The sequence below is a fragment of the Camelus dromedarius genome, chromosome X (assembly GCF_036321535.1).
Source record: "Camelus dromedarius isolate mCamDro1 chromosome X, mCamDro1.pat, whole genome shotgun sequence".
Taxonomy (NCBI): Eukaryota; Metazoa; Chordata; class Mammalia; order Artiodactyla; family Camelidae; genus Camelus; species Camelus dromedarius.
In genome coordinates this window covers 32,286,304-32,301,076 of record NC_087472.1, presented here as the reverse complement: position 1 = coordinate 32,301,076, position 14,773 = coordinate 32,286,304, and the positions used below count along the sequence as shown (strand labels likewise).

General features: G+C 35.0%; 2 protein-coding genes across 2 annotated transcripts in view; both read right to left on the bottom strand.

Annotated features, from left to right (window-relative positions):
- Nucleotides 1–14,773, bottom strand: part of IL1RAPL2 (interleukin 1 receptor accessory protein like 2) — a 1,161,988-nt gene that overhangs the window by 613,033 nt on the left and 534,182 nt on the right. The gene's annotated exons all lie outside the window — the stretch shown is intronic.
- Nucleotides 3,713–4,013, bottom strand: LOC135320106 (NADH dehydrogenase [ubiquinone] 1 beta subcomplex subunit 1-like). The gene has a single exon (XM_064482663.1). The coding sequence runs from the start codon at nt 3,984–3,986 to the stop codon at nt 3,810–3,812; it is 177 nt and encodes a 58-aa protein (XP_064338733.1). The 5' UTR covers nt 3,987–4,013; the 3' UTR covers nt 3,713–3,809.

Here is a 14,773-nt window from a genome sequence, read left to right as displayed (position 1 = left end):
AGACTTCAGTCAAGACACAGAAGCAAACTCAGCAGATGAATGATTTAGTGCTCCTTCAAATTAAATTAATTTAATTATTTGTTCAACAGGGATTGAAAGAGCAGTCTGAGTGCCGGAGCTGTGTGTGGAGACTGGAGAAGAACATGAAAGAAAGGAATCAGTTTCTACCTACTGCTGCGAGCATACACTCCTATCTACAATCTCATCTACCTTAACTACATGTACTACTCGCCTACCAAAAAGTCCCCAGTAAAAGCAATTTTCCCATCTGTGTATAGTACCTGTGAAATGTTTTTGTATCTATGGATTGGCACCCAGGGCAGCTGCTTGGTGATGGACCACTTAATCCAGCTCTAAGTATGTCTTGACCCCTCTAGTTTGCTTTATACTTGTGTTTCTCAAACATTTTTGACCTTGAGTCACAGTACAAAATACATTTTAAATTGGACCCAGTACCCTTCTATGTGTGTTTCCTTAAAAAGTAACTGCCTTACTATACATGATAGTCTCTGATATTTTCTTTTTTTCATTTTAAAGTCCTGGTTGCAACCCTACTAAATTGATTTCACATACACTAAAGGGTCATAACACACAGTTTGAAAAACACTCTTCGATGGATACTTCTGAGTAGTATTTAGCTTTATTTTTTGATATGGGAAGGGAAATAAATTCAAACAGGGAATGGAATGGAGGAAGAAAAGTATGCTGAAATACTTAAAGGTGGGACTTAAATACTTAAATGGTTAAAGGTGGGAAGACACAAAGAAATAATGGCACTTGTGAAAACAGAAGGAAAGAACACATACTATCAAAGGAATGAACAACACACCATCAGCTATGCTCAATGCAGAATATATTTTCAATGGGCAAGTTTGGGTTCTGTTCATAGCAGAAACCACAGAGTGTGAGGAAGTCCAGCTGTGGAAGTAAAGAAACACACTGCCCAGGTAAGAGTAATGCCAGAGATTTCACATCTGAATATACAGAGAGATGTTGAAAACACTTGAGAAAAAAGAGCCAGGGACACCCTAAATGAGAATTTTATGCTCCAACTATACTACATCTTTGCCCTGTCACAATAGTTACACACACATTCACAAAATTTCCAAGAACTGAGATCCTGTAAGATCATATTTAATTTCAGCTTTGGAAAGTGTCCAGTCCACTCTGGGCCTACCAAGACAGGAGAACAGAACAAATGAAACAGCGTTGGCTCTGCAAGTATGACACTCTCTTCAAGTGAAAATGATTGCTGAAGACTATATTTATGGATTAAAACAGATGATATGTTATGTTAATTTTCACATGCTTAGAAGGCAAGCCTTGGCTGGAATCATAGTCTCTCCAGAGGAACATTTATATATCACTCTATGAATCTTTCTTTCCGTTTTCTTTTTGCCATAAAACTTATGGTCTCTAGTCACACTGATCGAAAATATCATCAAATTTCACACACTTTATAACAAAATTTTCTTTTCTAATTAAGTTAATTTTTAGGGTATTTTTAGGTTTACAGCAAGATTAAGGGGAAACTACAGAGATTTCCCACATACCCCCTACTCCCACAACACATAGCCTCCTCTGTTATCAACATTCCCCATTATTAGCCTCCCCATTATCAACAACCAAAGTGGGACATTTGTTACAATAGATAAGCCTACACTGAGAGATCATAATTACCCAAAGTCAAAAATTTACATTACAGTTCACTCTTGGTGTTGGACATTCTACGGGTTTGGACAAACATAATGACATGCACCCTTCTCTAAAGTATCATACAGAGCATTTTCACTGCCCTTAAAAATGCTCTATGCTGTGCCTAGTCATCCATCTCAATTCCCTCAATCCCTAGAAATGACTGATTTTTTTTTTTTTACTGTCTCTTAAGTTTTTGCCTTTTCCAGAAATTTATATATAGTTGGAATCATATAGTATGTATCCTTGTCAGATCAGCTTCTTCTACATAGCAAATGGAAGTTTCCTTTATGTCTTTCCATGACTTGATAGTTCATTTCTTTTTAGTGCTGAATAATACATCATTGTTTGAATAGATCACAGTTTATTCATCCATTAATCTTACACAGGGCATCTTGGTTGTTTCCAAGTTTTGGAAAATATGAACAAAGCTGCTATTAATATTTCTGCACTTTTTATGTAGACATGTTTTCCACTCCTTTTAGCTAATACCAAGGAGTGCAACTGATGGATCATGGTAAGAGTACGCTTAGTTTGTAAGAAAATGCTAGACAATCATCTAAGGTGGCTGTATCATTTTGCATTCCTATCAGAAATGAGACTTTCTGTTTCCCCACATTCTTGTCAACTCTTAATGTTGTCACTGTTCTGGATTTTGGCCATTCTAATAAGTGTGTAGTGGTATCACACTCTTGTTTTAATTTGCATTTCCCTGGTAACATATGATGTAAAGCATCTTTTTGCAGGGTTATTAGCCAACTTATATCTTCTTTGGTAAAGTGTCTATTAAGGTCTTTGGCCCATTTTTAAATTGGGTTGTTTATATTCTTATCATTGAGTTTTAAGAGTTCTTTTTATATTTAGGTTAACAGTCCTTTATCAGATGTGTCTTCTGCAAATATTTTATCCTAGTATGTGGCTTGTCTTCTCATTCTCTTGACATCATCTTTTGCAGAGGAGAAGTTTATAATTTTAATGATGTCCAGCTTATCAATTATTTCTTTCATGCATTGTGCCTAAACAAACATTTCTCCAATGAAGACACACAAATGGCCAATAGGCACATGGAAAAAATTGCTCAACATTGCTAATTAAGAGAGAAATGCAAATCAAAACTACAATGAGGTATCACCTCACACCAGTCAGAATGGCCATCACTTAAAGTCCATAAACAATAGATCTGCAAAAGGTGTGGAGAAAAGGGAGCCCTCCTACACTGTAGGTGGGAATGTAGTTTGGTGCAGCTATTATGGAAAACAGTATGGAGTCCTTTAAAAACTAAAAATAGACTTACCATATGATCCAGCAATCCCACTCCTGGTCTTATATCTGAAGGAAACTATTTGAAAAGATATATGCATCCCAATGTTCACAGGAGTACTATTTATAATAGCCAAAACATAGAAGCATTCACAATGTCCATCAACAGATGACTGGATAAGGAAGTTATGGGGTGTATGTGTATGTGTGTGTGTGTGTATATATATACACACACACACATACATATACATATATACTCAGCCATAAAAATAAGAATAAAATAATAAAAAAAGTATTTTACAGCAACATAGATGAACCTGGATATTGTCATTCTAAGTGAAGCAAGCCAGAAAAAAAAATACCATATTACTTATATGTGGAATCTTAAAAAAAAATGACACAAATGAACTTATTTATAAAACAAAAACAGACTCACAAACATAGAAAACAAACTTATGGTTACCAGGGGGAAAGGGGGAGTGGAGGGATAAATTGAGAGTTCTGGATTTGCAGATACTACTATACATAAAGTAGATAAACAAAAAGTTTATACTGTATAGCACAGGGAACTATATTCAATATCTTGTATTAACTTATGGTTATAAAGAATATAAAAATGAATTTATATGTATAAATGAATCACTATGCTGTACATCAGAAATTAACACATTATGAACTGACTATATTTCAATTTTAAAAATATAGATTAAATTAAAGTGTCTTTGCTCCATTGTACTGCCTTTGCTCCTTTATCAAACTTCAGTTGACTATATATATTTTTTTAATAATGAATGTGTTTTTAATTTCTCCCATAATTTAAAAAATGTGAATATCCTGAAATTCAGCCACAGCCTTTACTTCCAGGTGACTTCTTCATTGGTCATCAATTCCCTTTTAAATAAGAGACTCTTGTTCTGGAAGGCAGTGAGCTTTTCTTCATTCTTTCTGTCTAGATACCATCCAAAGACAAAACCCACAGGGACAAGTATACATACCCAGTGGTCATGCACAACCTGGAGTAAGCTCAGCATGAATGCTGCGGCCTCGGAGCCAACAACGAGTCCGCAAGCAAGGGCAGCGGCAAGCCCAGCCAGCAGCGCCGGCCTCAGTTGACTATGTGAATCTGTGTCTGGGCTCTCTATCTTGTTCTACTGATCTAGTTATTCATTCTTTCATCAGTACTACACTGTCTTGATTACTGTAGCTTTATACCAAGTCTTGAAGTCAGACAGTGTCAGTCCTCCAACTCTGTCCTTCTCCTTCAAGACTGTATTGGTTATTCTAGATCTTTTGCCTCCCCAAATAACTTTAGAATAACTTTGTCAATATTCATAAAATAACTTGCTGGCATTTTGATTGGGATGGCACCGAATCTACAGGACAAGTTGGGAGGAACTGACACCACGACAATATTGTCTTCCTATCCACGAACATGGAGAATCTATTTATTCTTTGATTTCATTCATCAGAGTTTTCTTCAAATAGCTCTGGTTCATATTTTGTCAGATTTATACCCAAGTATTTCATTTTGGGGGGTGCAAAGTTTCTAATTTCAAATTCTACCTTTTCAGGCTGGTAGATAGGAAACAAACTGACTTCTGTATACTAACCTTATACCCTGCAAGCTTATTATAATTTCTTATTAGCTCCAGTAGGATTTTTGTTGATTCTTTTGAATTTTATACATAAACGATAAAGTCATCTGCAAAGTTTTATTTCTTCCTTCAAAATCTGTATACCTTTTATGTTCTTTTATTGTCATACTGCATTAGCTAGAATTCCCAGTGTCATGTTGAAAAGGAATGTTGAGAGGGTACATCCTTGCCTTGAAACCTGATCTTGGTGAGAAATCTTTGAATTTCTCATCATTAGTATAATGTTAACTATAGGGTTTTTTTTTTTATTGATATTCTTCATCAAGTTGAAGAAGTTCCCCTCTATTCTCAGTGTAATGAGAGCTATTATCATAAATTTATTTTTGTTTAATATGTAACTACATTCAGAATATATAGGGCTATTAAAAATAACAAAGAAATGTCTAAAAATACAAAATAAAATGACAAGAGTTATCACATGGGCAATTCATTGAGAGGGAACTATAACTGGCCATTAAACATATAAAAATGAATGTTCAAATTAATATGTGAGCAGTGTAATGGAAATTAAAACAACTAAAACTGCTGTTTTGCTTATGAAATAAATACAAATTTAAAATATAAAATAATGTTACTGACTGAAGGAATGGTAAAATTAAGAGTTAAGAGACTGGTAGGAAGAGGAATATAAATTGTTACATTTCTAGAAAGCATCATTATTTATCAAAAGTCTTAAAAATATGTATGCCTTTTGCCCTACTATCTCTGCTTCTGGGAATCACCTTTAGGGAAATGATCAGAAATTCAGGATAAGAGTCATACATATGCATGTTTGTTAGAGCATTAAACACAACAACAAAAAATCATGACTGACTTACATATACCCTAATTACAGAATAGCTGAATCATCTGAGCAACTACTAAAAATTATGTTTATGGAGATTCCAAATGCATGGATAAATTATTTCAATAAAATATGAGGTTAGAAAATACAGGATACAGAACTCCATATTTGGCTTGATAAAAAGAGGGCAATAAACATAGATGGAAATAAACACACAAAACATATACACAAAAATAAACAGTGGTCATTTCTTGGTACAAAGGACACTGAATACAACTTCTTGTACTCATCTGCAAGGTCCTATCTACAGTAAGCATATGTACCTTATATACCTTTTAAATAAAATAATCTTTAGTATTTTTATTATAAAATTAATACATGCTTGTTACCCAAAATTTGCAAAATTAGTTTAGAAATTTTACATTGCTCTACTTTCTGCAGCCCTGCCATGCCTCTATGTTGGCCTTGCACTCTATATATCAATTTATATTTGGTTATTTTTTAAATAATATTTTTCTGATTACATAGGTAATACATGCCTAGTATATAAAATTTGGAAAATACAGAAATAATAAAAAAAATAAAAATTATCTAGAATCCTACCACTGATGACGATGATGGTGATGATGATAGTAGCAATACTGTTAGTCACAGACTATTGAACATTTTACATAAATTATCTCATTTAATTTTCACAGTAGTCCTATGAGGTAACTATCAATATTCCTGTTTCAGAGATGTGAAAATAGATTCAGAAGAATTATTTACCTCGTCCAAATCCACAAAACTGCTAAGTGTAGAAATGACCTGGCTTCATGGCACAAGGTCTTAAGCAGTACGCTATATTTTTTACGCTTTTATTTTTTATTATTTATAGTCCTTCTGGGATATTTATATTAGTATGCCAAATAATCTATGTGTTAAAGATGACACCTTTAGAAATTGTGGCTCTCTTCTCTCTTTTCTCCAATTCTGCCTGAACTATGATGATCCTACTCAAATCTTGTTTCAACTAAGTTTTTTTTTTCCTTCACATACGTATCATTACTGTTTTAGTTGTTTTTAATTCCTTCCTGATGAATACTTAAAATTATTTGGATGGATAGCTATTCTTCAGGTTTATTACCTTCTCCCTCAGGGGTCTCATCTTTGTCCTTTTCACTGCTTTCTGAGAATATTTTTCAAGTATGTACGACATTCTCAGTGATTTGATTGTCAACGTTGTCAATTCTGCTCTCTACACGCCTTCATTGACAATATAAATTTGTGGTTGAGCTTTAATCACTTGTAAACTTTTTTAAAAAATCTTATCTCCCATTTTAATAATCTCATTCTATTTTCTTACCTTCATCTGTTCTTTGACTATGGCAGGGGTCTTAAACAGAGGCTCATACACAAACATCAGAGGCTATGAGAAACTCCAGAAATTAAATGGAAGAAATAGGAGTGTATTTATAAATTTGTTTTATATGGAGAGAAGGTCCAGAATTTTCACCAAAATTTCAAGATGCTTCATAACAGTACAAAAGCTTCTGAATATCTGCCATTTAAACGTTTTCTTCGTAGTTGTAGCTATGTCATCTTGTATGTAAGTTAAAATAACAAAATATTTTCTAATATTTTCTTGACTCCTTTAAAACACTCATTTTCAGAAGTGTGTTCTTTCTTTGAACATACATAATAATTTTGCCTTTAGCCTGTTTGTAATTTTTTCCATATGTTCCATGTTGTTTTTCCTTTTATTGCTTATTTTCAAAGGAGTTTCAATCTGCCTTGACCCTAAGTTTGCCTTTAGTTAGGAGAGAATAATTTTCTTTAGGCTGTGCTCAAACTGGGTGTTATATAAATCCCTTCTTCAGATATACAGCTGGATGACAGTCTATTCTCCATGTCTAAACAGATTTTATCTAACATATTGCGTTTAAACTAAGATTGGACACAGAAATTCCACTCCTGGGCATTTATCCAAAGAAAATGAAAACACAAATTAGAAAAGATACATGCACTGCGATGTTCACTGCAGCATTATTTACAATAGTCAAGATATGGAAAAAACCTAAGTGCCCATCAGCACATAAATGGACATGAGAAGAAGTGAGTATATACATATATATGATCGAATACTACTCCGCCTTGAGAAAGAAGGAAATCCTTCCATTTGCAACAACATAGATAGATCTAAAGGGTATTATGCTAAGGGAATAAGTCAAAGAAAGACAAATACTGCATGTTTTCACTTATATATGAAATCTAAAACAAAGCAAATAAACAAATATAACAAAACAGAAATAGACTCATCGATACAGAAAACAAACTACTGGTTGCCAGAAGGGAGGGGGTGGGGGATGGGTAAAACAGGTGAAGGGGTTTAAGAAGCACAAACTACTATTTATACAATAAATAAGTCACAGAGGTGTAATGTTTAGCACAGGGAATATGGTCAATAAGATTAAAATAACTTTGTATGGTGCATAACCTATAAAAATATTGAGTCACCATATTGCACACCTAAAACTAATACAATAATGTAAGTCAACTATACTTCAATTAAAACAAATCTCCCCTGCCAGTGAGAAAAAGACTGGATCCTCTTCCAAGTGTCTGCCTTTCTGATAATCTCAGCTGATGGAATACATGAAAAGCTACAATCCTTGGAATACACTCCTACCAAGATTCTTGTTTTCTTTGCTCCTAACTGCAGCAGTTTGTTTGTGGGGACTGATCCTTGAGGATGTGATTCACCACTGCTTCCTACTCAATCTCCCAAAGCCATCACCATCGTTTGCCTTCTTCTTTCGTTGTTTTCTGGTAGTTTCAGTTTCCGAGCATATACAGGAACAGCAATATTTTAGGGGATGACGGCCAGCCTTCTAGGCCTCTAAAATAGTACCTTCTATGCAGTAAGACAACTACCCTGTTTTGCTGGGTACAGAACCTGTGTTTTGGAACCAGTATTTAGACTCTATTGGAGCAAAGCAGTGTTTTCCTACCTAGCTTCAATGTACTGGCTTACCAAATTTCTATGAGCATAGTGTGAATGGTTCCCTGATTGTTCTTTTCAATCCATTTATTTCTGATTTTTAGCTGATGGAGGTTTCTCCCTAGTTCTGGAAATAATTTGACTGTCAGTCCAAATTATCAACATTATTGTGAGTTCTCATCATTTTCTGTCTTCATATGTACGTTAGTGAAAATTCAAGAGTGGCTATGTTAAGGGACTGCCAACCAGATGCCATTTTTCCAAGTTACATTTCTAGGGCTATGCCAAAGGAATAAGTTTCCAAGAAAAGTCTGGCAGCAAATTCTAAATCCCTGCTAACATCAGTATGGTAGGAAGTATAAATTTACCAACACAAAGTCTAGAATTAAAAATAAAGTCTTTGAATTCCTTTCAGATAATTTCAGACTCCCAGAAGTAGAAATAAATAATACCTAAAATTAAAGTTAGCCATGATCAAAGTTCTCAAGTGGATAAAACCCATACCTGAGTATTGTCCTATCTTTTCAGTGGGCTTCTCACATTTAATGCCACAAATTCCCCTATGACCCAGGGCTTTCATGCCTCTCACTGTGGAAATCCACGGGTCTGCCTTCCTTGGGCAGCAGCTCATATTCCTAAATCATCTTCCCTATCCTTTCCAGTCAAATATCCTGTTTCTTCAACGTGCCAATTTCTCCTGCCAAATAGACAGTTAACAGATAGATCCTAGCAGTTCACTGGCAGGTTGTTTTTCAGGGGCAGGATATTGTAAGAGCGTAATTCCTTGATTCACACTTTCCCTTGCTACGTTGCTGTTTTCACTGTAATACACATTTATATATACTCACTTTTCTTAGGGGTACATGCCACATACTACTCTGCCTCTCCTTAGTGCTACTTCTGACAAGATAGTTTCAGAATTATTTGGTAAGGCAAATCTCAATGAAGAAAGGTAGAGATCCCATGCTCCTGGGGAAATCCTATCATTTTTTCACATCAGGAATAAGTATATGTAAATTATTGACATTTGTTATATATACCAATATCTTCCATTTAATAAGCATTGCAAGCAGCAGGACTAAAGATCTAATTTTGCTTCTTTCTGTAGACACACACAGATCAGCTTTTCTGTTTGTTGGTTTTTACTCCTATATTGATATAATATACCAAAGTAGTTGTGGATTAGGAGTTCAAATCCTAGCTCTGCTTCTTACTAGCTCTATCACTTCGGAGACACTACTTATTTTCTCTAAACTTCAGTTTCCTCATCTGCAAAAGAAAACTAATGAGGTCGGACCTGTCTTGAAGGGCTGACGAAATGATTCAATAAACTAATGAATACATGGTGGTTAACTATACTGTGTGCCTGGATCATCATAACTACACAATAAACATCACTATAAAAAGATTGCACAATGTGAAGTTTAAGAGAAATGTGCGCCCTGAAGTTATACTGCCTAGGTTCAAATACCCAATCTACCACTTAATGGTTGTACGTTTTCAAAATACTCATCTACCCTCCTGAGTCTGTCTTCTCATCTCTAAAACAGAGGAAATAAGAGAACCTACTCTGAAGGGCTACAGTGAATATCAACTGAGGTACTTCACATAAAGCTTTTAGCAGAGTGCCTCACACACAGTGAGAACTCAATAAATGTTAACAATTGTGCAACAATGGTGACAACTATGTTAACAAGGAAAACCAAAACCTCTCAAGTCACATCTACAGACCAGACCACAGCCTAGTAACCTGTCGGTGTTGCTCTCCCAGGATTCCCTGCTCATCTTCAAGTAACTCATAGTGCCTGACCATAAATCTTAAATTAATTCCCTAAAATTAGCAACACTATCTCTTCCTTAATGTAAGTTTCTAATAAATAAATATCACTGATGTATTAAGAGCTTAGGAAACAGTCATAGGATTGAAGAACGTCCAAAGCAAAAGAATATTGTGATAGAGGTAGCTCTCAACTCTTTATAGGATTCACCTGAGGCAGGAGCTCAGCTGAATGTGATTAATTGAAAGGACAATAAAAAGGTGGTAAGGTACTTGTAGTTAATGTCAAGAAAAGAACACAGGAGTACAAAATGTAGGCAATAACATGGGGAAAAGTTTACAAGCCCTAAAGAAAACATTTCAGAAAAAGTGCAAAAGCTTACAGGCTGACTTAGAATTTGTGAGAGGTCATTGACAAGTTATGTTTGGATACAGACTTGAAAAAGCATCATTTCTATAAGGCATATGGTTCCACTGTAGAATATGTGAAATATTTGAAAAAAAAAGTGACATTTACATGAAATATACTTTGTGGCAGAGAGCTGGATGCTAAAGGAATTCAGAGGCACCAAACGGACCTGGAATCTGAGAAATTTGTGCTGGGCATTAATGAAGATGTCAGGTGTGGATGTCAAAATGGATGAATGAATTGCTGCCCCAAACACACATGCTGGTTAACAACCTGCCAGAGATTGAGCAAAAACTACCTGGAGTTGAGTCAGATAAATAAAAAATGATGAAATCAGTAGCAGAAATAAAGACTGTAATAAGAAAGCATGGGCTACACAAGCAACACTTGAGACCCAATGCTAGAATTCTGGAACTGAGAATGCATGTTGACACTGGCAAGCCAAGCTCTCAGGGATAGTGTTGCTAGACAGAGCTCAACTGGGCCAGTGAACACCACTGGTATGAAACACAGATGTGAGCAGGTGACATAGAAACTGCCCTCCTGCAGTGTTTTTACAGAGGGTCCTTTTGGGCAAAGCATTTAATATAAGACTGAGGCTCATAGGTCAAGAGAAATCGGCTCATAAACAAATAAAGGGCTAAATAGTTTTTTGAGGGGGCTCATAATTTTTAACTACAAAAGATGCCATGAATTCCATTAAGTATGCCAATGTCACACTTGTTAAATCCATTTGCGACAGTCTGAAACCTCCTATCATGCCTAAGGGGACATAGGGACAAGATGCATTAATTTTTGATAACCTTGATTTTTGCATATAAGCCAACTCCAGAGCATGACACACCTTTTTTCCTAGTAAAATGGTAAAAACAACAACAAATCATCTGTTTCTTGCCTGACACCCCAATCAGAAAGGTTATTGTTTCTTTAAGTAAATGAAATGTGATTGTACTTAATTTTCAAATATCTTTTACCAGAAATATATACAATCTATATTATCACCATCAATCCTGCCCAGATATAGCAAAGCCAACCCATTCTTCTCATCACCATCACTACCACCTACCTTGAAAATCCACACAAACCCCAATTTTTCCCATTATTACTTAAAATACCAACTTAACTCAAGTCTTTTCAATTCTACAGAGTAACAGCACATATTTCAGTTCCCTTTACTCAAGTGGTTCCCAATTTCCATCCAGAGCACATACATTTTTGGCCAGTGCTTTTTTCCATGGCTACTTGAGTTCTAGGAGCTAGAAAGCCTTGAAATTTCTTTAAGCAACATCAACTTTGCTTATTCCCTAGAGTCTCATTCTAGCACAGAAAAGGAGAGAAAAAAAACATTTCATTGGAATAACTGATTAAGTGTGGAACAGCCCCAACCTGATAAAGAAAAAATATAACTCTCTCAGTATGACTAAATCTGAAAGGTTTCTTCAAGTCTCTTGGGCCAGATGGACTTTGAGTCACTAAGCACTATGCTCTAACACACTCTCTATGCAGGCTAAGAAAGAGACTAAAGAATCAACAAGACAATTACTGGAAAATTATAAAGGAACGGGGACAAGCTGGGCTAGTAGCTATACTGAATCTAATCAAATGTTGACCCAAATATTGAGTTTGACTTTGCTCCTGCCCACACATGTAGACTGGAGATACACCAAGTGGCTAGAATGCTACCATCAATTTTTATCAAACACTAGAGATTTGGCTCTGGTGCTTTCAAGTAACCAAACACTCCCTTAAGTGATAACAACATCACTTGTCATGTTTCTTAAGAAGGTAATAGACATTGATGTGCCAGTCATACACTGGCTGATTACTTATTTTAATTATTGAAATATAGTCTGTTTATATAGTAATGTGTCAATTTCTGGTATACAGCATGTTTCAGTCATACATATACATGCATATATTCATTTTCATATTCTTTTTTAATTATATGTTACTACAATATATTGAATATAATCCCCCGTGTTATACAGAAGAAACTTGTTGTTTATCAATTTTATATATAGCCGTTAGTATTTGCAAATCGCCAACTCCCAATTTATACACTGACTATTAAATCATGTTGTATGCTATAGAATATAGAAAGAAAAGTGTCATGATGGACACTCAAGTTAAAAAGGAAATATGCTTGATTTTATGGAGAGGAAAAATTTGTAGACTAGAAGGGAAGGAGTTTACATTTAAGGTAAACTCGAAATTTTATTTCATGCTTCTTTAAATATCTTCATAATTTGTATTTTTCATTGAAAAATAAAGGTGGAGAAAATCCAGTAACACATTGCAATGTCAGTTTAGGGCTTTAGTTTCAGAAAGTATTCTAAACTCCACCCATTCAATATTAATTCAACAAATCTAGAAACTATTTTGCATACATAGTATTGGGCAATGTGCTTTGGGGAAAATAAAAGTTCATAATTTACCACTCTTGACCTCAAAAGCACTAAAGTTAAACAACAATACAAAATTTTTTTAATTAAAAATAAAATAACAACAAAGTGATAGAGAGGAATAAGAATGTAGTAATGGTAATAAATACTACAATAAAAAAAAGAATATATAACAGGGAGTTGCAGGGTTGCTGGCAGGGTCAGGAAGTCTTCATGGAGGTGATTGAGACTGCACTGAACTTCCTAAAATATGAAAGATCTAAATTGCAAAAGAGGTAGGAAGATGAGTGGACTTGGGAATGGTAATATTTTAGCTTTTCTTCAATGGCAAAAATGAGTTTGCATTAAGTTCACCGAATTAATTTACATGGCCCTCCTTGTTAGAGTCACAGAATCTTAGAATTAAGATAACCTAGTACAAATATTTTCATTTACAGATAAGGAAATTGAGGTCCTGAGGGTTATTAATCTTCCCAAAGTCACACAGCTAGTCCAAGGTGAAGGGATGGTTGATTCCTGGTCCAGTGCAGCTTGGTACATAAAGTCTAAAGCCACAGAAAAGTGAGACTCACTGGTTCATCAAATTGAATCCCTGACTAAGATTATTAATGCTAGTTAGTTCTAAACAATGGTGTTTACTTGCCACAAAGAACCCTTTGCAATGGAACAATTCAAAAGTAAATGAAAGAACAATGAGTCAAGCAAAACTGCCAAAGTAAAGCAAGTCCTAATGCTAATATGATACCTACAGGTCTGAAAAATACCTTCATATGATGCACTGCACCAAGTATGATGCAAGGTGGTTAGAGAGGACAATAATGGTCATATCAAAACAGTCATGGACTCATTTTAAAAGATGTACTTTTTAAGTGAACACAATCAGATCATCACCATCATGACTCCAATATACGGCTCACATTGGCCAAATTCAGGACAATCCAGTCTTTACACCAAACACTGACACTGCATAAGAGTTTGATGCAACAGAGATGATGTGAATTTGGGCCTGGAATATATTTTATAAAAAGCAGTGACCCAAAATAATATTTTATTTGTGGAAACCATGAACAAAAAGACATTTCCATAAAGTTATAATCTTTAGGTCTCTGTAGTTTGAAAATCTGGAAATGACCATGACAGAATTGTGCCATGAAACATACCTGAACCTCAGTAACACATCCAGCACACCTCAAGCAATTCTGCAGTTAATCCTTATAATTTTTTCAGGTTTCCTTCAGATACTGGAGCTGTTTTTCCAAGAGAATTCTAAGCATTTTTATCAAGTGATCAGGGTGTCTTTTTATTTCACCCAATGCTCCTCTGATGAAGCTAACTACACAGAAGATGGTGAGGAAATACATGTTGCTCATTTGTTTATAAATGATTAAGATTGGTCATCATGGATTTTGATATCAATAAATGATAAGTTGGTTGGTGGAAGAGCTATGTTATTTAAATTCCAACATGTGTCATGATCCTCTCAATTTGTTTGCACAAATCAATATATCATAGAAATCAATTATATCTTGGTATATCAGTAAGAATTCCAGAGCTGGGAAGGATCATAAAGATCACCAGACTGAGCTTCCTCTCTTTGGTAATGGGGATCCTCCAATCTTCAAGAGTAACTCATTCGTTTTCTCGTTTAATGCATTGCATTGAAGTTTCTCTGTAGGTCAAAATATTCTCCCTGGGGTTGGATCAGAGAAAGTAACAACCTCCATAAATCATATCCATAAAAACAATGAGGACACCAGTAAAAACTGTCAGAATCCACTTTTTCACAAATCTGGAAATGAATCAAATGCTTG